Source organism: Alternaria atra (genome assembly GCF_907166805.1).
Source record: "Alternaria atra isolate CS162 genome assembly, contig: 35, whole genome shotgun sequence".
NCBI lineage: Eukaryota > Fungi > Ascomycota > Dothideomycetes > Pleosporales > Pleosporaceae > Alternaria > Alternaria atra.
Genome location: NW_025091334.1, coordinates 278,233 through 299,361, shown reverse-complemented (window position 1 = coordinate 299,361; position 21,129 = coordinate 278,233). Strand labels below are relative to the sequence as shown.

General features: G+C 51.1%; 8 protein-coding genes across 8 annotated transcripts; 5 read left to right on the top strand and 3 right to left on the bottom strand.

Annotated features, from left to right (window-relative positions):
- Positions 1-200: 200 nt before the first annotated feature.
- ALTATR162_LOCUS11013 (uncharacterized protein) lies at positions 201-1,790 on the bottom strand (the record flags this gene model as incomplete). Its single annotated transcript, XM_043318653.1, has 3 exons — positions 201-874; positions 1,663-1,713; positions 1,769-1,790. 3 exons carry the CDS (start codon positions 1,788-1,790, stop codon positions 201-203), a joined length of 747 nt encoding a protein of 248 aa, XP_043174588.1.
- A 1,039-nt stretch (positions 1,791-2,829) lies between these two features.
- Positions 2,830-5,394, top strand: ALTATR162_LOCUS11012 (uncharacterized protein; the record flags this gene model as incomplete). The annotated part of the gene is made up of 3 exons (XM_043318652.1): positions 2,830-3,080; positions 3,134-4,501; positions 4,551-5,394. 3 exons carry the CDS (start codon positions 2,830-2,832, stop codon positions 5,392-5,394), a joined length of 2,463 nt encoding a protein of 820 aa, XP_043174587.1.
- Positions 5,395-7,208: 1,814 nt separating this feature from the next.
- ALTATR162_LOCUS11011 (uncharacterized protein) lies at positions 7,209-9,163 on the top strand (the record flags this gene model as incomplete). Its single annotated transcript, XM_043318651.1, has 3 exons — positions 7,209-7,271; positions 7,474-8,893; positions 8,979-9,163. The coding sequence occupies 3 exons, from the start codon at positions 7,209-7,211 to the stop codon at positions 9,161-9,163; spliced, it is 1,668 nt and encodes a 555-aa protein (XP_043174586.1).
- Positions 9,164-9,991: 828 nt separating this feature from the next.
- ALTATR162_LOCUS11010 (uncharacterized protein) lies at positions 9,992-12,363 on the top strand (the record flags this gene model as incomplete). Its single annotated transcript, XM_043318650.1, has 3 exons — positions 9,992-10,279; positions 10,337-11,157; positions 11,208-12,363. The coding sequence occupies 3 exons, from the start codon at positions 9,992-9,994 to the stop codon at positions 12,361-12,363; spliced, it is 2,265 nt and encodes a 754-aa protein (XP_043174585.1).
- A 587-nt stretch (positions 12,364-12,950) lies between these two features.
- On the bottom strand, positions 12,951-13,551 carry ALTATR162_LOCUS11009 (uncharacterized protein; the record flags this gene model as incomplete). Its single annotated transcript, XM_043318649.1, has 2 exons — positions 12,951-13,355; positions 13,423-13,551. The coding sequence occupies 2 exons, from the start codon at positions 13,549-13,551 to the stop codon at positions 12,951-12,953; spliced, it is 534 nt and encodes a 177-aa protein (XP_043174584.1).
- Positions 13,552-13,939: 388 nt separating this feature from the next.
- On the top strand, positions 13,940-16,378 carry ALTATR162_LOCUS11008 (uncharacterized protein; the record flags this gene model as incomplete). Its single annotated transcript, XM_043318648.1, has 1 exon — positions 13,940-16,378. The coding sequence occupies one exon, from the start codon at positions 13,940-13,942 to the stop codon at positions 16,376-16,378; it is 2,439 nt and encodes an 812-aa protein (XP_043174583.1).
- A 614-nt stretch (positions 16,379-16,992) lies between these two features.
- On the top strand, positions 16,993-19,554 carry ALTATR162_LOCUS11007 (uncharacterized protein; the record flags this gene model as incomplete). Its single annotated transcript, XM_043318647.1, has 2 exons — positions 16,993-18,666; positions 18,727-19,554. The coding sequence occupies 2 exons, from the start codon at positions 16,993-16,995 to the stop codon at positions 19,552-19,554; spliced, it is 2,502 nt and encodes an 833-aa protein (XP_043174582.1).
- A 1,096-nt stretch (positions 19,555-20,650) lies between these two features.
- On the bottom strand, positions 20,651-21,115 carry ALTATR162_LOCUS11006 (uncharacterized protein; the record flags this gene model as incomplete). Its single annotated transcript, XM_043318646.1, has 2 exons — positions 20,651-20,887; positions 21,017-21,115. 2 exons carry the CDS (start codon positions 21,113-21,115, stop codon positions 20,651-20,653), a joined length of 336 nt encoding a protein of 111 aa, XP_043174581.1.
- Positions 21,116-21,129: the final 14 nt, after the last annotated feature.

Sequence of the window (21,129 nt, the reverse complement as noted above, 5' to 3'; positions counted from 1 at the left end):
GCGTTTTGGGACTTTTTTTTTTCTTTCATGGGTTAGACATTAATTAGACTGCGCGCACGATACCACGCGGTTGTGAGAGTGCATGTACGCATGTTTAGCATGTGGAAATAATGGAATAGACGATGCTACGGTTTTATTTGCATTGGCACTTTGTGTCTGGCTTATTTTGAGCGGTAACCGATGTATTGTCGCTGTCTCTACTACCATTCTCTCTCCTCGATAGGCACTTCTCCTGTTTCCTGCCAATAGCCTATCGCATCTTGATAGGCTTTACGGTAAGCCTTTTGTCGCTCCTCCATCGACGGCCGGTCTGGATGACTCTGATCGTACTCTTTTTCGAGATTGCGGAATTCTGCATCTGGTGGGAAAATGTGGTCTCCCTCCGCTGGCTGGATGTAAAATACTCGCAGGTCTTTGTCGACACGATTGTCCTCAGTCCAGCGCATCATGGCTTCTAGATCTCGACACTGACGGTTGTACGTGAGCTCGGGATCTGCCGTTGGCTCCTCTCCGACCCAAATGTAGTTGAAGACATCGTATTCGACGTGGCACGTCAGGTAGTCTATCAAAGCGTGGAGACAGTGCTTCGTGTAGATCCAATCCAATGTATCGTTCGGATATTTGTAATAGTCCCGATAGAGCCGTTTCCGGATGTGGTCGAGGCAGTGAATATTATGCGTGTGTGCGAATCGGGTGATGAACTTCTTCTCGCCATATCCAAAGCTTTGAGGGACGCTGATATATCGGTCGGGATCTTTGCCAAGGATGCGCATGTCGTTCTCTGTTATCAGGAATGGATAGCCTGTCGTCAGCGTGTGCCATGCTGCGTCGACTTCTGGGCTTGGCGATTGCTGCCAGATGGTGCCGTTGCTTCCTGCGAAGAGAGGAACGTTGCTATGGTTTGAGTGGGTGCTGCGATCAATTCTTTGCAAAAACGATGGCTCTGATATTATGCTGTGTTAGCCATGTTTTTGAGTGACGGGAAGATCACGTACCAGATGAGGCCCGTTCGTTTCGTAGATATTTCCCTAGACAACACTGACTGCTTCAACACTTACAACCCGAGCTCCCCACTCTTCACTGACACGACGCCGAGCAATGCCATGAACCGGCAATGGGTCTGGATGACCTGCAACGAACCCTTCGGAAACTGGGAAGTTGGCGCTCCCTCAGGACGTCCATCACTCGTTTCCCGCCTCGTAACAACAGACTACTGGATTCGTCAATGCGGACTGTTTTTCCCCCTGGACCGAATGGAGAAACATAAGGCATCGCGGCAGGAAAAACCGCAGAGCAAACAAACACGTACTTTGGAGGCTGGAAAATCACTAACACAAGCCGACTCATCTTCGTCAACAGCGAGTTCGACCCGTGGAGGGAAATCAGCGTTTCGGCAAAAGGGAGGCCCGGAGGTCCGTTGCAGAGCACTGAGCGGGTGCCTGTTGAGATTGTGCCTAGTGGTGTTCATACGAGTGACCTCAGCACCAAGAATGGAAAGGTGAATGCCGGGGTGAAAGAGGTGCAGGATCGAGTGTTGAAGCAGTTGGTCGATTGGGTCAAAGAATGGCTCGAAAAGAAGAAAAAAGGGCCAGATAAGCATGTATAGTAATGAAACGCAGGCAGAGTTATTGAAGACTTTGTAGGCTGGACTTTATAAACAACTCAGAGACAGCACTTGCGGAGTCTTGAAGACTTCGTTAGGTCGTAGATTAGCTATAGCCAGGCTAATTAGGCGATGTCTTCTTGCGAGTTTCTCAAGCATGTTTACTTTTAACCTTTGTGTTATCCATACTGTAGGTTCAACGCGTAGTAGATCGAGAGACTACCAACAGCGGTAGAGTGTATCATCGCTAGTGTGCGGCCTGGAAGTTGTGCCCTCGGAGCGAATGTGCACATGCAGTGTGTTTGAGTCTCCCGAGCTAAGCCAAGACTGAACGAGACCCACGTATACCCCGACACTAGCCAACCTCGGTAGGGTCATGTGACAAGTGGCCAGGACTATGTACAAAGAATCTCGTAGCTACTGAGTTGTACCCCAAAGGTATACACTGCTACCTTCTTAATAGAGATTTAACGTAGAACAATATGTATACCTTTAGGATTAGCTTTACCTAGGTGTTTTTTTTAGGGGGTACGACTCAGAAAATACGAGCTCCTTCGTGGTGACTCCGATCTAGATAGCATGCGCTGATACGAGCAGCAGGAGTACACTAATGATGAGACCAAGGCGAGCTCGAGATCAGTTGTATGCAGTTCGCGCTAATCGGCATGGAGATTGTGCTCTTTCGCAGCCTGGTGTTCGTAACAGTCGTGCCTTGGCAGTCATCCCGTCCAGCCTCTGGACGCGTCTAGGCTACTACTCCCCTACCAGGTAAAGCCATTGCGAGAAAAAGCACTATGTCAATTCTCAATATCAGGCATCCTTGAATGCGCTCATGCATTGGTAATGACTCTTCACAACCGCGGAGTCCTTTGTCTTTGTTGTCATGTTTGAAGTACTGGCAGTGCACGCTAGTTTTGGTGGCTGAAAGGTATAAAGGTCGGCGCCCCTCGCTCCAAAATATTTGGGGGGAAACGAGCCGCGACGCCATACGTCAACCCCGGTCGCGCAATACAATCACCCACGCTCCAACCACGACACGTGAAAACAAAAACATCACCCCCAACTTAAATTCGGAACGTTCACGCGAGAGATTACCTACGTCATAGTGCCTAGCTCGAGCTCCTTCCACTTCCATCGCCGCGGAAGTCCCGAATGCGCCGAACCCAAGCACAACGCGCCCACCATCAACATCACGTCGCCAGTCGCATGGGCTGTCTCAACTCGGAATGAAGATCGTTTCGCCCCGGGATTTGAACTATCCCGTCACCGTCATCGACCTCCTCAAGAAGCGCGACGATGACGTACAGCGGTCGGGGAAGCTATTCAATTACAGCTATGACAGTCGCGTCACCGAGGGCGACAAGTGGGGAGGCGAGAAGACTGTCATGAAGAAGTTTAGGCAGACATTCGCTGCAAGTACTGAGGGAAAGATCACGCGATGGTTCATCAAGCCTGGCACTGTCATTGAGAAATATGGGTAAGTCTCTACCGCGCGCTTGCTGCAGGCGCGCCATGCTAATAAACATGTAGAACCCCCCTTCTTGAGATCGAGGAGCCATGTACCCACGAGACACAGTTTGGCGGCCTCTGCGTCGACTGCGGCAGAGATATGACACAAGTCGACTACCTCACCAAGGAACTCGATCTAGGACGCGCGACGGTGAACATGGCGCACGACAATACCGCGCTCCTCGTCAGCCATAAAGAGGCGGTAGCTGCAGAAGAGGACGCGAAGAAGCGTTTACTGAGCGCGCGAAAGCTGACCCTTATCGTCGATCTGGACCAGACCGTTATCCACACCACCTGCGAGCGCACCATTGCCGAATGGAAGAACGACCCCGAGAACCCGAACCACGATGCTGTTAAAGATGTGGAAGGCTTCCAGTTGGCTGACGACAATGTCTCCAACGTGGCTGCAAATTGGTACTATGTTAAGATGCGCCCCGGTCTCAAGGACTTCTTCGACCGAGTTTCGAAGCTCTACGAGATGCATGTCTACACCATGGCCACCCGAGCGTATGCGCAAGCAGTCGCAAAGATTATTGATCCCGAGCGCAAGTACTTCGGTGACCGCATCCTCAGCCGCGACGAGAACTATACAGACAAGCTGAAAAGTCTGACGCGACTCTTCTACCAGAACACGGCAATGTGCGTTATCATCGATGACAGAGCAGACGTCTGGCAATACAGCCCGCACCTCGTTCGCGTCCCCGTTTTCAACTTCTTCCCAGGCGCCGGAGACATCAACGCGAGCTTCCTACCTAAGCAGCAGGAGCTCGTATCATTCGCGAAGGACAAATCCCCCCCAACCCCGAAGAAGGCCACGATCGAAGCCGCGCCTACAAACATCGTCTCTGTGGCGGGCAAACCGCTCGAAACAACTCCAACCAACGTTACAAATGGTGATCTGAATGAGCTGGGACAGCAACTCATATCCTTGGCCGCAACCGAAGACCTGGAGGAGCAGGCCAAGGAGCGGGAAAAGCTTATCATCGCGCAGCAAACCGAGCGGCCTCTGCTGCAACAACAGCTCATGCAAGACAAGGAAGATGAAGAGGCAGATGATACAGAGGCACCTGTTGAGGACTCACCGCAAGTCGAACACCACAAGGCCCGACATAGTATTCTCAACAACGACGATAGAGGACTGGATGTTATTGAACAGAACCTCAATCTCGTCCACCGCACATTTTACGACGAGTACAGGAAGGCCAGAGGAAAGGCGCCTGCAGATGGTCGCGTCGCCGCATTGAAGGGTGAGAAGAGCCCGAAGAAACGCTCCATGGAAGACTTCATCCCCGACGTTGCCGAGATTATGCCGCGCATCAAGGGCGAAGTGCTCGACGGTGCAGTGGTCGTCTTTTCCGGCATCATTCCGCTTGGCGTAGACGTCCTCACGTAAGGCCTCCCCCAAACAAACCTCTTGAGTACAGGCTAACCTTACCAGATCCGACTTCGCCCTCTGGATCTCGTCCTTCGGCGCAGAAGTAACAACAACTGTAACTCGCCGCACAACCCACGTCATCGCCAACCCCGACCGCAAAACCACAAAAGTAAAGCGCGCCGCCCGCTACCCCCACATCAAAATCGTAAACCCGGAATGGATGTTCCAGTGCTGCACCAGGTGGGAGCACGTAGATGAGACACCGTATATTATCGAGACAGAGGCAGCGGGCTCACCTGTCGCTGATCTAGAAGATGAAAGCATCGACGGAACAGGCGACGAAGCAAATGACGACGGCGCACCACAATCCCCTATTGTAGAGATGTCGAATGACGACTGGGCACAGCTAGATGATGAGTTGGCGGATTTTATGAACGCGACGGACTCAGAAGCCGGTAGCGAATCAGACTCTGATAGTGTGAGGTCGGAAAACAGCACAGCCTCCGCATCCATATCCGACTCGAAACAGAATGGTGGTGCTGGCAGTAAAAAGAAACGCAAACGCACCAGCACCAATTCCACAGAGGGAAGTGAAGCCGAGAACACAGAGGAAAGCGATAGCAGTGTCAACAGTAATAGCACAACGAGCAGGCTGCAACGGCGGAAGAAGAGGACTATGGAACGCGTTACGTCACTTACCAATGTCGTTCTTGCAGAGAGTAAGAGTTCTGGTCTGCCTAGTCCAGAGACGACAGGTCCAGAAGAAGATCAGGGAGATGAAGTTGACGGAGAGGAGAAGGTCTTGAATCCGGAAGCAAATGGTACTGCACCAGATCTCCAAGACGACTACGATGATGGACTTGAGGCGGAATTGTTGGCAGGATTTGGGGATAGTGATGAGGAGTAGGATTTCTCTCCGCTTTCTTCTCCTTCTTCTACGATGTAAAGGTGGACTGCAGTCTTCTGCTGCGTATGAGGCATGCTCTTTTCCACCTACCTGCATAGCGAGGTGTTTGGCTATTCGGCGTTGTATAACATCTGGCATTTGGGACGCTTTTATCCTTTTGGGGAGGGCTTGGTTTGGGGAAAGATCAGATCATTACGAGAGAGCTCAGCTTTCATGAGATGGAAAGCTTGATACGCTTACTTTTATTGTCAAAGGGATGATCAAAGTGATGTAGTGTGGAGCTGTTTGGGCCCTCTTGGGTGTTGTTGCCTGGTTGTGTTGACTACAGCAGCTGAATAGATGTAGCTGTCATCAATTGAACGGAGATCGGGTCCAACATGGTGCATTCAACCTTGTCGATATCTTCCCAACTCCCCCGAACTACCTCTCTACTTACTTAGGATACCCATCATACCTCTTTGTCGTCTCACAGGTGGAGACAGTAGTAGTGGTGGCGGCGGCAGCGGTGGCGGGGCAGAACCTCAGTTGGTGGTGCAGAGGATCAAGAGAGCATGCGGAAACGATGAGCACAAATCGTTGAAGATGTAATGGATGTTCCTATGTTCATTGCTCATAGTACGGTGAGATCGACATACACCGAGTGCGCACTGCCCAGGTGCTCGTGATGTTCGCCTTGCTCAGCCACGGGGTTGATCTACCGGGTAAATCATCCAAGCATACCACCACTCCAGGACATAAGCCTACTGTGCTACATAAGCTTTTGTCTTCGCCTTTGTTTCCAAGGCCAAGCAGTGGTAAAGTATACACCCCCTCTGGGAAAGATAAAGTACTCATACTCACCGCAACCACTGGTTACCGGCTTTTGCCATTTACTTACAAAATTCAATCAACCTCTGCATACATCATCCTTGCAACAACATTCTCCTTGCTCGCCAAGTCCTACAAAATGGGTTCATGTCTCTCCATGTCCTCGCTCACCCCCAAAAATCCTTCCGACCTACGAGCTCACAGTGAGAATGGGAGTGCTAGAACCACCGCTGGCCCACCTGGTTTCCTCGATGAAAACGGAAAATACGATGCAGCGGCTGCGGGCAGAGAGATGGCTAAGACGGGGAGGACTGCTGGTGGCATGGGCTATGGGATGGTGGGTGGAGCGGCTGGGACGTCTTATGGAGGTGCATGATGGGGTTGTAGTTCAATGCTCTAAGGGTTGTGAGAGGATACTTGGGTACAATCAAGCGTTTAGGCCAGGCCAATGCTAGAGCGGGAAGGGAGTCAGAGTGCTACGGGGTGACAGATGAGTTGTTCTGGTTTAAAAGTCGTGAAAGACAGGAATGGTGATGTGGTTTTGAGTTTAGATGTTAGGTAGTTTTGTAGGTTCCATGTCATCACTCGAGCTTACGCGGCGCTTACCCCAGTTTATCGCCTACATTAGCGCCCTTGTTTTCGTCCCGCGTGGACCCTTGCTTGCGCGGAGCTAAACCGGTGTGGGTCCCTTTGGCGGGACACAAGTGAGGCTGAAGGGTTGCTTGCCTGCGCGCTTACTTTCTTTTTTGTTACCCACCAACTTAATAACTTACTACTTCACTTTTACCGATCAGTTCGCCGGACGTATTGTAATCTACTGCAGCTGTGTGTTTTTGCTGGCGATTAGGCAGCAAAAAGGAAGAACAAGAAGAGTTACGCTTGAAGGGCGTGGACACGACAGTTAAGATTACGTGGACGGTCGCGCGTATCGATAAAGGGAACCAAGACGAACGTACTACGGAATACTCTTTGCGATATCACACCTGGATCAGACAAGAACGTATATCATGGCACCAAGATTGGCATTCATGGACCTTTCGGTCGATCTGAAGACGTTGATTGTTCAGCATGTAAGTCTTTGGGTTGATGGGTTGTTGGTTGGAGAGGCTAGGGAGTGGCCTGTCTGTGGGGTAGATGGGGATGAGGACCTTCTGGCACACTCTACAAAAACGTGTTTGGCGCATTCGAACGATGCGGGGGTGTCCTAACTTTCTTTGCAGAAACGAGTTCATGGTTGCAAGAAAAGCACTAGGCTGACACTACATGTTACAGATCAACCGCCCAACCGACCTCAAGAACGTCTGCCTCACCTGCAAACAACTCCACGAGATCGCCGTCCGTCCACTCTACTACGAAGTAACCCTCGATGTCGGTTCACCCAACGATACGCGCCTCGCAGCCTTCCTCAACCCCAAGAATATCGGCCTACAACATGTCCGGAAGCTGGACCTCTACCTCGCAGACGTCCTGGACAAATGTAATCAGCAGCAACAGGCCAACTTTGCAATCCGTATGATCTTGGAACTGTTACCAGAGAACCAACTAGAAAAGTTCTCATGGCATCCGTGGTCGCCGTTCTCTGGAGACAACCTGGTGTTACTGTACAGGAAGCAGAAGCGGATGCGGTGGCTAGAGAGTATCTCGCTAGACCGCAATGTTCTGCCCGAACTCCAGAAACTGCCGAATATCGACAAGTGCTTTCAGGAGGTACGGAAGCTTGGATTATACCCAGACTCGCGGGAGGTCCTGGACTTCTGTCACTTCTTGCTGAAGAACGTGGCTGGTCGCAAACTGGAGAAGATTACGTTACACGCGAGCTTCGATGAGATGGACTCGTCTATCACGATGCGCGAGCTGAATGATACTGTCAATGAACCGGGGCTCATTACCTCAACCATGTTCAGCCATATGCAGCCGTTCGCGAAGTGCACACCCATCGCTCTCAACGAGATTACGCTACAGAAACTCCATCTACGCTATGCAGCCGAAACATACTGCAAGTTAATCGACTTTCAGTCCATCAAGAGCATTCGCATCTTCGGTTGTTCTGGCGCCGATGCCCTCTTCGCTGAACTCAGCAAAAGTACAAAGCTCCCCGATAAGCTAGAAACCCTCGAGTTCAAACATGATGACAACGCAGAAAACGACGGTCTAGGCGCCATCGACGGTTTCCTCTGCCTCGTCTCAGGCATCAAAACACTCACACTCGACCTCACATATGTCAAAGCCCTACCGGCCGCCGCGGGAATCGCGCGCCACAGTAAGACACTGAAGAGCCTCAATGTACATGCTAGCACCGGCCCTGATATGTGCGACGAAGAACTCATCTACGACTACGCCTCCTTCTCCCAAATCTGCAAAGACTGCACCCTCCTCGAACAAATCTCCGTGGCTTTCCCTAGTGTCAGCGTCATCCGCAGTAAAAACGACAGCTTTATCAACTTTGAGAATTGTCTTGGTGATCTAAAGGATCTGGCTACGCTGAATATCACGACTTGGCCTACGAATAGCCCGAGTTCGACAAAGTTGCCACGCAAGATTTACGAACACTTGCTTGCTGGGTTGGCACAACAGGGCTTTGAGCGTAGTGCTGCGAATGCGAAGGAGAAGGACAGGAGTTCCAAGTTGGGCATCATTGCATTCGGCTCGAATGACAAGGTGTACGATCGTGAGGATAGTCAGAACCAGATCAGTATGTGCTTCCATTTCCCCTCAACCCTCCTCAACCCTCCTCAACCCTCCCCCATGGCATATTCCTACTAACCTCAACCGTCTAGTCTTCGTCAAGGGCCGTCAAATCGACCCACTAGGCAACGAGACCTCGACGGCTGTGCAAATCGGATGGTGTCTAAGGAAGTTTATCGATGCGGGTTCTAAATCGGATATCTTAGATTTCTCGTTGAGCAGGAGCTCCAGGCCGCCGAGTAGGAGTGAGCCGGGGAGTGATGATAGTGATCTCTGACAGATACGGTTGGAGCGGTAGGGAAATGGGGGAGCCATGGTGGTGGCGGGTTGTGATGTGATGGGTTGGGTATGGTAATGCGAGCATATATACCAATTTGGAAGGTTTAGCGGGCGTTGGTTCCGAGACTCATTCGTCACAACACGAGTTTCTGCGATCAGACTGTCACGAAGAACATGTACGTGACATGGCCTGTCTACGGCGCACACGATTCGTGCGGACCCAGGAACATGCGTTCCCGCTCGGAGTATACTCCTTTCGACAAGATCGACATCGCTAAAACATCAGCTGAGTTGCGTCATTGACGGGTATTGAAATCGGGATGCGACGCGCTACAGCGAAAGGCCTCTATTAAAGCAGAAATCAGTACTACAACGAACGGCCGTAATGGGGCGGAATTTTCGTACTTGCGGATCGACGCTGCCTAACATGATCTGTAGCTTGAAACAGCTGCCAATTTTTCAAAGTCATGAGCACGCAATGTCCAACAATATCGACTCGGCTCTGAATTGTTAACGTTTTTCAATTGTCACCGTCTCTTCTTACTACAATCATTCGCATACCCTGCACGGCCTCAGATCAACTCCCCGTGTCCCTGTATCTAACCGTATCGGTAATTGCCGTGCCTGATCGGACCGCGAAACTTAGATGCAAGTAAGCCCTCTAGACTCCAGAAACTCTGAAGATCCGTCACTGGCTATCAGGCAGTGATGCGCCCTGTCAAATCAAATACATTTGGACCCTACCTTGCAGACGTTTCTATATCCGGAAGCTAACGGGACATCAGCCAACGTCCTTCCCTCGTCACGGTAGAACTGCGGCTACGCCATGACTTCTTCTCCGCATGCGTCGCAGTATGCTGCACCACCAGATGGCCAGGACCCGCATAATTACACGCCCTTGTATCCCAACGGACGTGTTCTGGAAGGTCAGGCACCACCGCGCATCGCGTACCCGCCAGAAGCCGCCTACCCGAAGCTCGAGAATATCAATGAGGTGCTCCAGGCGCAACAGGCTCTCCAAGCGAATCATGCCCTGAATCCTCCGCTTCCCCAACAATCAAAGCCGAACCGATTGCGCAAAGCTTGCGATTCATGCAGCATACGTAAGGTCAAGGTGAGCGCCTTGCTATTCTATTTTGGTGTTGGAATAAGCATATTGATCTGACGGCAGTGCGACGAATCCGGACCACCGTGTAGAGCTTGCCTAGCTCTAGAAATCCCATGTACCTTTGAGCGCCCGAGCCGACGACGCGGACCGCCCAACAGGCATGCCGAAGCGATCAAGAAGCGAAGGATTGGCGATGTGGACTCTGGCTCGTCGAACCCGCAGTCTCCTACCAATGCCGCCCATGCGCTGGCCCAACTGCAGTCGTCGCATCCAGCCCAGCTCTCTGCTGAAGAGATATGCGCCCTCCCGACACTGAACGCCCTCATCGACGACTTCTTCACCTACATACACCCGCTATGTCCCTTCCCACACGAGCCGTCGTTTCGCGAAGCATGGGGGCAGAGAGAGGACTTGTCGAATCCCTCGTTCCTTGCCTTGCTGGCATCCATGATCGCCGTCCTGGTCGCTTCCTTCCCTCGAAAACCACGCCTACATCTCAACACACAGACGCGACGCGAATACCCAAATCACCTGTCCTTGGTCGACAAGTGTAGAGATGTGTGTGCGCGGGCGCGTGGACCTGGTTATCTCGATCGACCCTCTCTGAACGTGTACGACGCATGTACTAGCTACTTCCTGGGCTTGACTGGAGCCTACGTGTTTCAATGGCGGCAACTACGATTGTACTTGGCTGAGTGCTTGACTATCATACGCTCACTGGGTCTTCACAAACCAGAGGCTCAGGGTTATACCTATCTTGGTGGTATGCCACATGCGTGGGGTTCCAATGGACCCAACTATGATGGCTCAAGAGAGTTCAAAGTAGACTATATCACTGAGGAAATCGGTCGACGCGTATTCTGGACGGTGTTTGTGGGCGTGCGGTGAGTTTTCTCATACTTCTTCTATGCCAACCATAACTAACTTTGATTAGGACCATACAACAACTAGGCGCTTCATTCGGAGAGTTGATGGTTGCTCCTGCGACGCCCACCGAGCCCCTACCTCCACTACCCCGCGAAGTCGACGATGTACACATATTCCCGAATGAAATCCAGCCACAGCGCGAAGGGGTCGTGTCCATGATAACTGGTTTCAACATCAACGTGCGCATCTATCTATCATACTCGTCGCTAGCAACGGCAGAAATGGCATTCGGCATCGACGAGATATTCGACTGGGATCGACAACAACAAATCTTTGCACAGAGCTTGCAGCGCTGTAGGCAGATTCTGGAGAGTCTACCAGAAGTGCTCAAGGTCCAACCCAAATCCAGCAAAGACAGTGGTCTCGAACAACAAAAACCTTACTACCCGCCCATCCCGGAGTACTCCGGGATGCGAGATTCGACTATGGACAATTACCAAAAGCCGGATTTCCATGACATGCGGCGCTACGAAATCCAGAAAGCGAACATATACGCCAGCCATCTGGCTACCCGCTCACACCTCGTGGAAAAGTACTTTCTTCAACTAGACAAGTACCAGCGGTCCAAGAACCAAGCAGGTGCGCAGAGCACTACCAATGCTCTCGCAGCAGGAGTAGACAGGTTTGTATCCAGGACCAACACCTCCGCTGAAGCGCTCGAAAAAGCAATGTCGGAAGAACGCGAACAAGTGGTCAAAGACCTCCTAGTAGTCCTGGGCAGCATCGACATGGTCAACATGGAGCCCAATGGCGACTCCTTTGTAAGTCTATATGTTTACTTGCAGAATTCCGATTTCCTATATCAACCCAAAGCCGACGATGACGCCTTTGTTTTCTCCATGTCGACACAAGATTTTTTTCGCCTAAACACTATCAGCCCGATCGCAAGCTTACGATTCTTCCCCGCGCAGACTCAGAAGATACGAAGTATTGCCAGCACGCTACTTGAAGTGCCCAAGGAGCGGCGTGGTAGTGTTGCACTACAGCACCAAGACTATCTTTACAAATTCCTCGATATATTGAGTAAACTGGAGAGGGTAAGTCCTGAGGCGAGTGATCCGAGTGGTGCGCTTGATGAGGAGAGTGAGTTGAGGCTTTGGGCGGATTTGAGGGATCATCAGTTGAGATTTCAGGAACAAGGGGGTGTTTATGGGTTTTCTTGATGAATGGATAGGTTCGAGGAGGAAGTTGTAATATAAGTAACATGAGGACTTCTTGGTAGATGATGGGAGTGTGCGGGAGTGGGCTGGTATGGGCCGTGGCTTTGATAAAGGTATGGGAGGTGATGAGTGAAGTAGCAAGGAGGGAGAGAGTGCAAGCACACCACTGGATATACGACGCTGGGTAATGCGTCAGGATGGGGAGAGTCATCATTGTTAGGTACAGTCGGATATACATTGACTCGAAAGGCCTTGTCATCTTCAATGAACTGAACAAGTTATTTACACGTTCCCCATATCTTCCGAGTCCATACGCAACCAGAAACCGATCATGTAATCGTGAGTTTATACAGGTATACAGTATTTGTACACGGTCCTTTCTCTACTCGACATCTGAACCATCCATCCAAATACACACCTATTGTCAAGGCTCGTTAACATAACGCCTTGTTCCATGGAATCTCCTCCACGCCAAGCCGGGGTTGATTCTTAGGTCTTTCTCTTTCTACCTTTCATGATGTTTGTCCCTGCTGTAGCAGGAAGTCTCTCAACAGCGCATCCTCTAATCCCCCACCTCACCCTACAGTTCCCTACGGCACAACAACGACTCCTATACTCCCCGCCTGTCCCACCACAGACCTCGCCACACCCTCCAAGCTCAATCCACTCAATCGTGTCTCGCTGTGCTTGATCTTTGCAATCTCATACACGTGCTTTAAGCTCACCGTACCCACGGTGCCCTTTACTGCATTCCCAACTGTCGGACTACTAGTCGACGTCTTGCCCTTTTGTCCATCATGGTTGTTCATGGGTCCTGGAACATTTCCAGCACCTCTTATCTTGTTCTTCGTTGGGAGGACGCCGGCGGCGCTAAGGAGGAGAGTAGCGGTTGGTGGTGTGCGGAGTTGGAAGTGGAAGGAGCGGTCTGGTCGGACTGTTATGCGCGCTGGTATTGGGGTTCCGACTATGTAGTGGGCTGTTCGTGCGTTGAACTCCTAACGTGGTTTGTTAGTCCTATGGGTTTGGGATATGCGACAAAGTAGAGAGATGATAGAAACGTACTTTGCAGAAATCCATGCTCTTCACACCTTTACTACCGAGCGCTGGACCGACGGGCGGCGAGGGCGACGCTTGCCCTGCGCCTACGATCAATTTGACGATTTGGTCTTTTGCTATTGCTTTTCGCGCCATGGTGGGTGGGGGTGTCTTTTGGTGATGGGGTGGGTGCTGGGGAATTTGCGGAGAGGGCTCGGAGGTGTCGGTCACAGGGTTTTCCACGTAAGATGATGGTAAAGAATTGACGCGTTGAATGTATATAGACGATCAGGATACAATCGGGCGAGCATTCAGATAGCAGTTCTAGGCACAACGGAAACTCTGGATGTTGGTGGGATGACGATGCTGCCTGTCGCTCCACGTGACGACGTGATGAAGCTAACAATCTACGCGTCGCAATTCCGCCACCTGAAAGCACTAATCATCATTCCCGAAGGACAGTCGCTCTTCTCCCAACTCCCACCACATCGACCGAATATAGGCTGCAAAACTTCAGGATACCCACCAGAAGTGCCAATTCCTCATGCATCGACCGAAGACTCTCGCAGCTGGCGAGGCCACCCCAGCGAAGCCCGCGGCGCGTCTATATGGTGGCACTCCGCAGTCAACCGAGCGCCTCATCAAGCCCTTTCGGTGTCCTGGCTCAGCAATTGTATCCAGTGTCTCAACCAAACCTGCGAGGAAGAGGCGGAAGGTCGATTATTCTGGTGCTGGAGGTGAAGATGGAGAGAGTGATAAGCCATATTCGAATGAGGACCGGTTAGCCCTCGCCACACGCGATGCAAACCGATTTCCCGTCTTCAAGCCAAAAGACAAAGATACCGCATTCAGAACGAAGTTCATCGTGCCTTTAGTCAACAAGGACGTTGGTGCCTATAATCCGAATCGACCAGCGCCACTGCTTGGTATGCGCACAGGAACCGTCTTTGTTGCGCGACCACTGCACGACCCCAGCGGAGAGTTCGCGATAGTACTCTATGACCCCACAGTCGACGATAAGCCGGTACCTAAAGAAGAGGCCGAACCCAAGCTGAGTCAAACAGAGAAGAAGGAGATGGAAGCTCCGCTGGTACACAAGAGTTTGGCGGAGATACTGGGGTTGAAGAAGAAAGTGGACAACGAACGACCGCGCGTGCCAGTCGTTATAGATCCGAGGCTTGCGAAGGTTCTACGACCGCATCAAGTCGAAGGTGTGAAGTTCTTGTATCGTGCCACGACTGGCATGATTGACCCCAAGGCGAACGGGTGTATTATGGCTGACGAGATGGGTCTCGGAAAAACGCTGCAATGCATCGCTCTCATGTGGACTTTGTTGAAGCAGTCACCCGACGCTGGCAAGTCGACGATACAAAAGTGCGTTATCGCTTGTCCCTCTAGTTTGGTGAGGAATTGGGCGAACGAGCTTATCAAGTGGCTTGGGAAGGACGCTGTCACCCCCTTTGCGATCGACGGCAAGGCATCGAAAGAGGAGCTCATCCAGCAGATACGGCAATGGTCGATCGCATCCGGACGCGCAGTCGTCAGACCTGTGCTCATCGTATCGTACGAAACACTGCGTCTCTATGCCGACGAGTTTGGACAGACACCTATCGGTTTGATGCTTTGTGACGAAGGGCATCGATTGAAGAACGGTGACAGCTTGACATTTACCGCGCTCAACAACCTGAACGTGCAGAGGAGAGTCATCCTTTCCGGAACACCCATTCAGAACGATCTATCAGAGTACTTCGCGCTACTCAACTTCGCGAACCCGAACTACCTCGGCACACGTATGGAATTCCGCAAGCATTACGAGATTCCTATCCTGAAAGGTCGCGATGCCAACGGAACAGATGAGGATGTCAAGAAGGGTACTGAGCGGCTCACCGAGCTTCTTGGGCTGGTGAACAAGTTCATTATCCGGCGAACCAACGACATTCTCTCCAAGTACCTGCCAGTCAAGTACGAGCACGTCGTGTTCTGCAACCTCGCGCCATTCCAAAAAGACCTGTACAACCACTTCATCAAATCCCCAGATGTCCAGAGTCTCCTCCGCGGCAAAGGCTCGCAGCCCCTCAAAGTCATTGGCATGCTCAAGAAGCTCTGCAACCACCCCGACCTACTCAACTTGCCAGAAGACTTGCCCGGCTGCGAAGACAAGCTCCCGGAAGACTTTGTACCAAAGGACGCGCGAGGCAGAGACCGGGAGGTCAAGGTCTGGTACTCTGGAAAGATGGCTGTCCTGGACCGTATGCTTGCCCGCATCCGTGCTGAGACGAACGACAAAATCGTCTTGATTTCCAACTACACGCAAACCCTCGATATCTTTGCCATGCTATGTCGGTCCCGCGGCTATGGCTGTTTCCGCCTTGACGGCACGATGAACGTGTCCAAACGGCAGAAGCTAGTCGATAAATTCAACGACCCCGAGAGCCCTGAATTTGTTTTCCTGCTGTCGTCCAAGGCGGGTGGATGCGGTCTCAACCTCATTGGTGCCAACCGCCTCGTCCTCTTCGATCCCGATTGGAACCCTGCTGCCGACCAGCAAGCCCTCGCTCGTGTATGGCGTGACGGGCAAAAGAAGGATTGTTTCGTTTACCGTTTCATCACCACTGGTACAATTGAAGAGAAGGTCTTCCAGCGACAGTCGCATAAACAGGCTTTGTCAAACTGTGTCGTTGATTCTGCGGAAGACGTTGAACGTCATTTCAGTCTCGACTCCCTTCGTGAGCTCTTCCAGTACCGCGACAACACTACGAGCGACACGCACGACACGTTCAAGTGTAAGCGTTGTAGGAAGGAGGATGGGAGACAGGTGGCTAAGGCGCCGGCTATGTTATACGGTGACACGAGTACGTGGAATCACTTTGTCAATGATGGCGAGACTGGTCCATTGGGCAAGATCCAAGATTTGTTGCTTAGGCAGGAGACGGCGAATGATTTGAAGGATGTTAGTGCCGTGTTCCAGTATATTAGTCATTGAGCGGTTTATTATCATCGGCGTTGAGAGGTGGAGGGCGTTTGCGTATCGTTTAGAGGTTTCTAGCGTTCATGAAGCGTGGCATCGCGAGAGGCGTTGATGTTTAGGTGTTTGATGATAACGAATATGATATCTTTACGTTTGGAAGACTTGTTCATTTCGCTTCTTATTTCTTGTGTTGGCTTTCTTGTTTGTGTCTTGCATGTGGTTTCGTGTAATTGCTGGTACTCTACTCGCGAGGATGTGTTGAGTCATGTTGTTGGAGAGGATAGTAGAGTTATATAGGATGTATCATTTAGTGCGAATAGCAAGAGTATCATAGGGTTGATGTGCAATTGAAATGGCTTGTATGAATGGCTTGGACAGTTTGGATTAAGTCATAGTCTAGTGTGGTTGTTATGATTGAAGGTGGTACCGAATCATCCCGAACATACTAGCGCCACGGCGCCACTTGGTCCGAGCTTCAACATTTCGTAGAGAGACTCCACCACTGTCTCTACCTCCACACCACAAACTTCGCACATCCCATATCTACGACTCGACACACGCACACACCAAACTCCCGCCGAATCGCGCGACCGCCGAACTTGACGGGCTACCTGCATACATCACACATCATGGACTCGAAACGCCGCAAGACCGGCGACCAAGACGTCAGCGCGTTGAGGCTGGCGTCGCGCCAGAAATATCTCGCCGAACGAGAAGCGCAACAACTCGCCCTACTTCGCCGCCAGGTCGCAGAAGAAGCAGAAGAGGAGGAGAGACTGGGGAATAGACTGAGCGCGAAAGAAAAAAAGGAGTTCGAAACTAATCGGAAAACTCTGGAGTTGGCGGAGGCGCGTAATGCTATCGACGACAATATCGACGGCAGGTTCTTCATTCCCGATGCAGATTACTCGAATAAGCATGAGGCTCTTACCAAGCGACATAAAGACAAGGGTTACGAGAAGAGTGAGGTTCAGCTATGGGAGGAGGAGCAGATGAGAAAGATCAAGAGTCAGCCTAAGGCGGAACGCGTCGTCCAAGAGGATTACGAGTATGTCTTCGACGAATCGGCGAATGTATTCGATGCCAGCAAAATCGATCTGGGGTCGCTCGACATGGCAAAGCAAAGGCTTCAATCAACGCTAGACGAGGCAGAGGCTGCCGCGAAGTCCATTCAGGAAGTCAGACAAAGTTTGCCGGTATACAAATACAAGGACGAGTTCATTAATGCCGTCGCCAACCATCAGATCCTTGTCCTGGTTGGTTCAACTGGTAGTGGCAAGACGACCCAACTGACACAGTACCTCCTCGACGCCGGATACGCGAAGACCGGCCGCATAGCTTGTACTCAGCCTCGACGTGTGGCGGCAATGTCAGTTGCAAAGCGTGTCGCGACGGAGTATGGATGTAAGGTTGGCAGAGAAGTGGGCTACTCCGTGCGTTTCGAAAATGCTATGTCGGACGTGACCAAGATTGAGTACATGACAGATGGTCTTCTGCTCCGTCAATGTCTTGGGTCAGTATTGCTCGAAGACTACTCTGCTGTCATCATCGACGAGGCTCACGAGAGGACGCTCAGCACGGAAGTCTTGATGGCTCTTCTGAAGGACGTATGTGCCGTCAGACCAGAGTTCAGGCTCATCATCGCCTCTGCCACAATGAACGCTACAGAGTTCTCGGACTACTTCGGAAACTGTCCCGTGCTAAACGTCCCCGGTAAGCTCTTCCCTATCACCAAACATCATGTCAGTGCCCCCGAGGCAAACTACGTTGCGGCAAGCGTCAGCACCGTTTTTCAATTGCATCTCGCAGCGCCGCCTGGTGACATCCTGGTCTTCCTTACTGGCGAGGACGAGATCCTTCTCGCTCAAGAACAGATCGAATCGACTATGCGTAAGCTCGGAAATAGAGCACCGCCACTGATCGTCGCCCCTGTTTACGGTGCACTCCCATCCGAATCTCAGCAGCTTATCTTCGCTGAACCTCCGAAAGGCACTCGAAAAGTGGTCCTGGCTACAAACATTGCAGAGACAAGTCTGACTATAGATGGCATCACTATGGTCATTGACTGTGGCCTTCAAAAGAGTTTGGAATACAACCCACGCTCGTTCATGAGCTCTTTAGTTGTTGAACCATGCAGTCAAGCTAGCTGTGAGCAAAGGGCAGGGAGAGCTGGACGTACTCAAGCTGGTATGGCTTTCCGCCTTTTTACCCGGCACGCGTTTTACAACGAATTACCAACCTCGACGCCGCCCGAGATCCTCAGGGCGAATTTAGACTCTGTGTACCTTTTGTTGAAAAGCATGGTAAGAGATGCCCCTGTACGAACTGAAAATGAGACATATACTGACTTCGTACACCCACAGGGAATAAACGACGTACTGTCTTTCGATTTCATGGCTAAACCCCCTGTCGAATCGATTGCGGCGTCTTTGGAGAATCTCTACGCTCTCGGATACATCCAGCAGGAGGGTATCGTGACCAAGATGGGTAGGCGCGCCACCGAACTACCCCTGGATCCTCGACTGGCCAAGGTTCTTCTCGCAGCCGACGAACTGGGCTGTGTAGATGAGGCGATTACATTGGTCGCCATGATACAAGAAGCAGGAACTCTCTTCTTCTCCCCCAAAGACAAGAAGGCTGCTGCGGATATAGCGCGCCAGCATTTCTCTAGCACAGAAGGGGGAGACCTCATCACTCTTTTGAAAGTATGGGACGAATTTGTTGAAAACGAATATAGCATGCTTTGGTGCAAGGAGAACTTCATCCAGTATCGCAGTCTGAACAGGATACGGGATGTTAGAGACCAGCTCCATAAGCTTTGTGACCGGGTGGAGATCGCACCTTCCAGTTGTGGTATACAAGATCACGTCAAGATCCTGAAGAGCTTCTGTGCTGGCTTTTTCGCAAATGCCGCAGTTCTGAACAAGGATGGGATGAGCTACCGCAGCCTGAGAGGAGGGCTATCCATCCACATCCACCCCTCTTCTTGCCTTAGCAAGACACGACCGAAGTTGATCATCTACGCCGAGCTCGTATTGACATCCAAAGAATGGGCCAGGAACGTCGCACCTATCGAGCCGGACTGGTTGGTGGAAGCAGCACCGCACTATCATAAGAAGAGCGACATCGACGACTTGGGTGTGGGAAAGAAGCTGAGCAAGGGCCAAGGGAAGGTGGGCACTGGGCGCTGAATGGTCAGTCGACAATGAGTACCGGACCGGTCCCGAGATATGACTGTGGAAACACTTAGCGGCAACCCAATACGATCTTTTCACGGCGGCCTCGGTGCGCATACGACGATATGGTTTTTACTTTTTTGTCGAGTAGCAGCATCGTGGTATTGGCGAGTATAGCAAGCGCTGCTATATCCGAATGCGTCATGCACAATACCCCGATGTTCGGACGGAATATGTTTTGCAGGGTTAAGGGATGGGCGTTTTGGAAGGGAAAAAGACTGAGTCACTATGTTCGATATGATACCCCATTTCCTGTTTGTCTCGGTTTAGCATTCTCGAGTTTTAGCATGGTATAGTGTAATGGCAAACTTCAACCCAATCAAGGTCTACATGTCAGTGCAGTGAAGTGCTCTGAATTAACGGTACGGCATCTATGCTCACGCAGTTCTGGCCGAATCTACACTACATCTTGGTGTGGTAAACTGGTTGAGGCTGTTACACCAGCATGTATGATCACGCCATGTTCGTATGCATCACAACATCTTTCGGATCGAAACGGACTTTGATGACAGCTGATATGGCAACAAAGCATCCGAGAACACAGAGAAGCATATATCATTCAGGTTGTATGTGTACGGGAATTGATAAGCTAATGTATAATGGAAAAGTAGGAGGCTGCAAATACCTCTAGAATCTATGTTGAAATGAGGTGTAAGTGCACACATCTACATTTGAAGAAAGACTCACGAAAGCATCTTGAACATCTTGGGGATGTTGAACGTATCTATTTTCTATGTATAAATGCAACAGACATGTTCGGGTGTGCACACTCAGGGATCGCGATCAAGGGTAGCAAGGACTAAAGAAAGTTGGCTGATCCTTACAGGGGTAATGTGCTCATTCTTTACTATCCACGCATTGCAGCTGCAAGGCTATGACTGATTCTATATGTATATTCCCGTTGTCTCTTAGGTACCCTAGGAGGCGACATGGGAGTTAGAGGCGACCAAATGCCCAAAGATGGCGTTCAGTGCGTGCCGCCCAAATGTGGGCGGCAGGATACCCTACCTGCAAGCAATTAGTCATATGACGTAATCTCAATATTGATGATTCAACGCGGCGTTGAGTAGAGAATGTCGTCCTCGTAGTCTTCATCGTAACCGTCCACCTTGGCCTTGACAGACGGGCGCATCTCCGTTGAGTGGAAGGGGTCGGCCTTATAGTCGTTCTCCTTAGCCTTGGTATTCGCTTCGTTCAGAATTGAGTTGAGGTAGTCATCGATGGAATCCATGCCCTCATCCATCATGTAGCTTTGGTTACTGGATGGTCGCGGCGGCGCTGTGGTGCTCTGTCGTTGTATTAGTAGACGATTTTTGATACAGAACTCGAATACGTATAAGAGCTTGTTTGATTCTACTGACGGTCTCTTGCCTCATCGGCAGGCCGATGATCTTGAAGTCTTCCAAAAAAAGGAAACGTCCTTGTCTTCAGCCATACTGTAGAGTATCTTGCACAGTTCGTCGTCATTGTAATGCGCAATATCGTAGTTAACGACCATGTTCCTGCCGCCGCTCATCGTCTTGGAGCTCT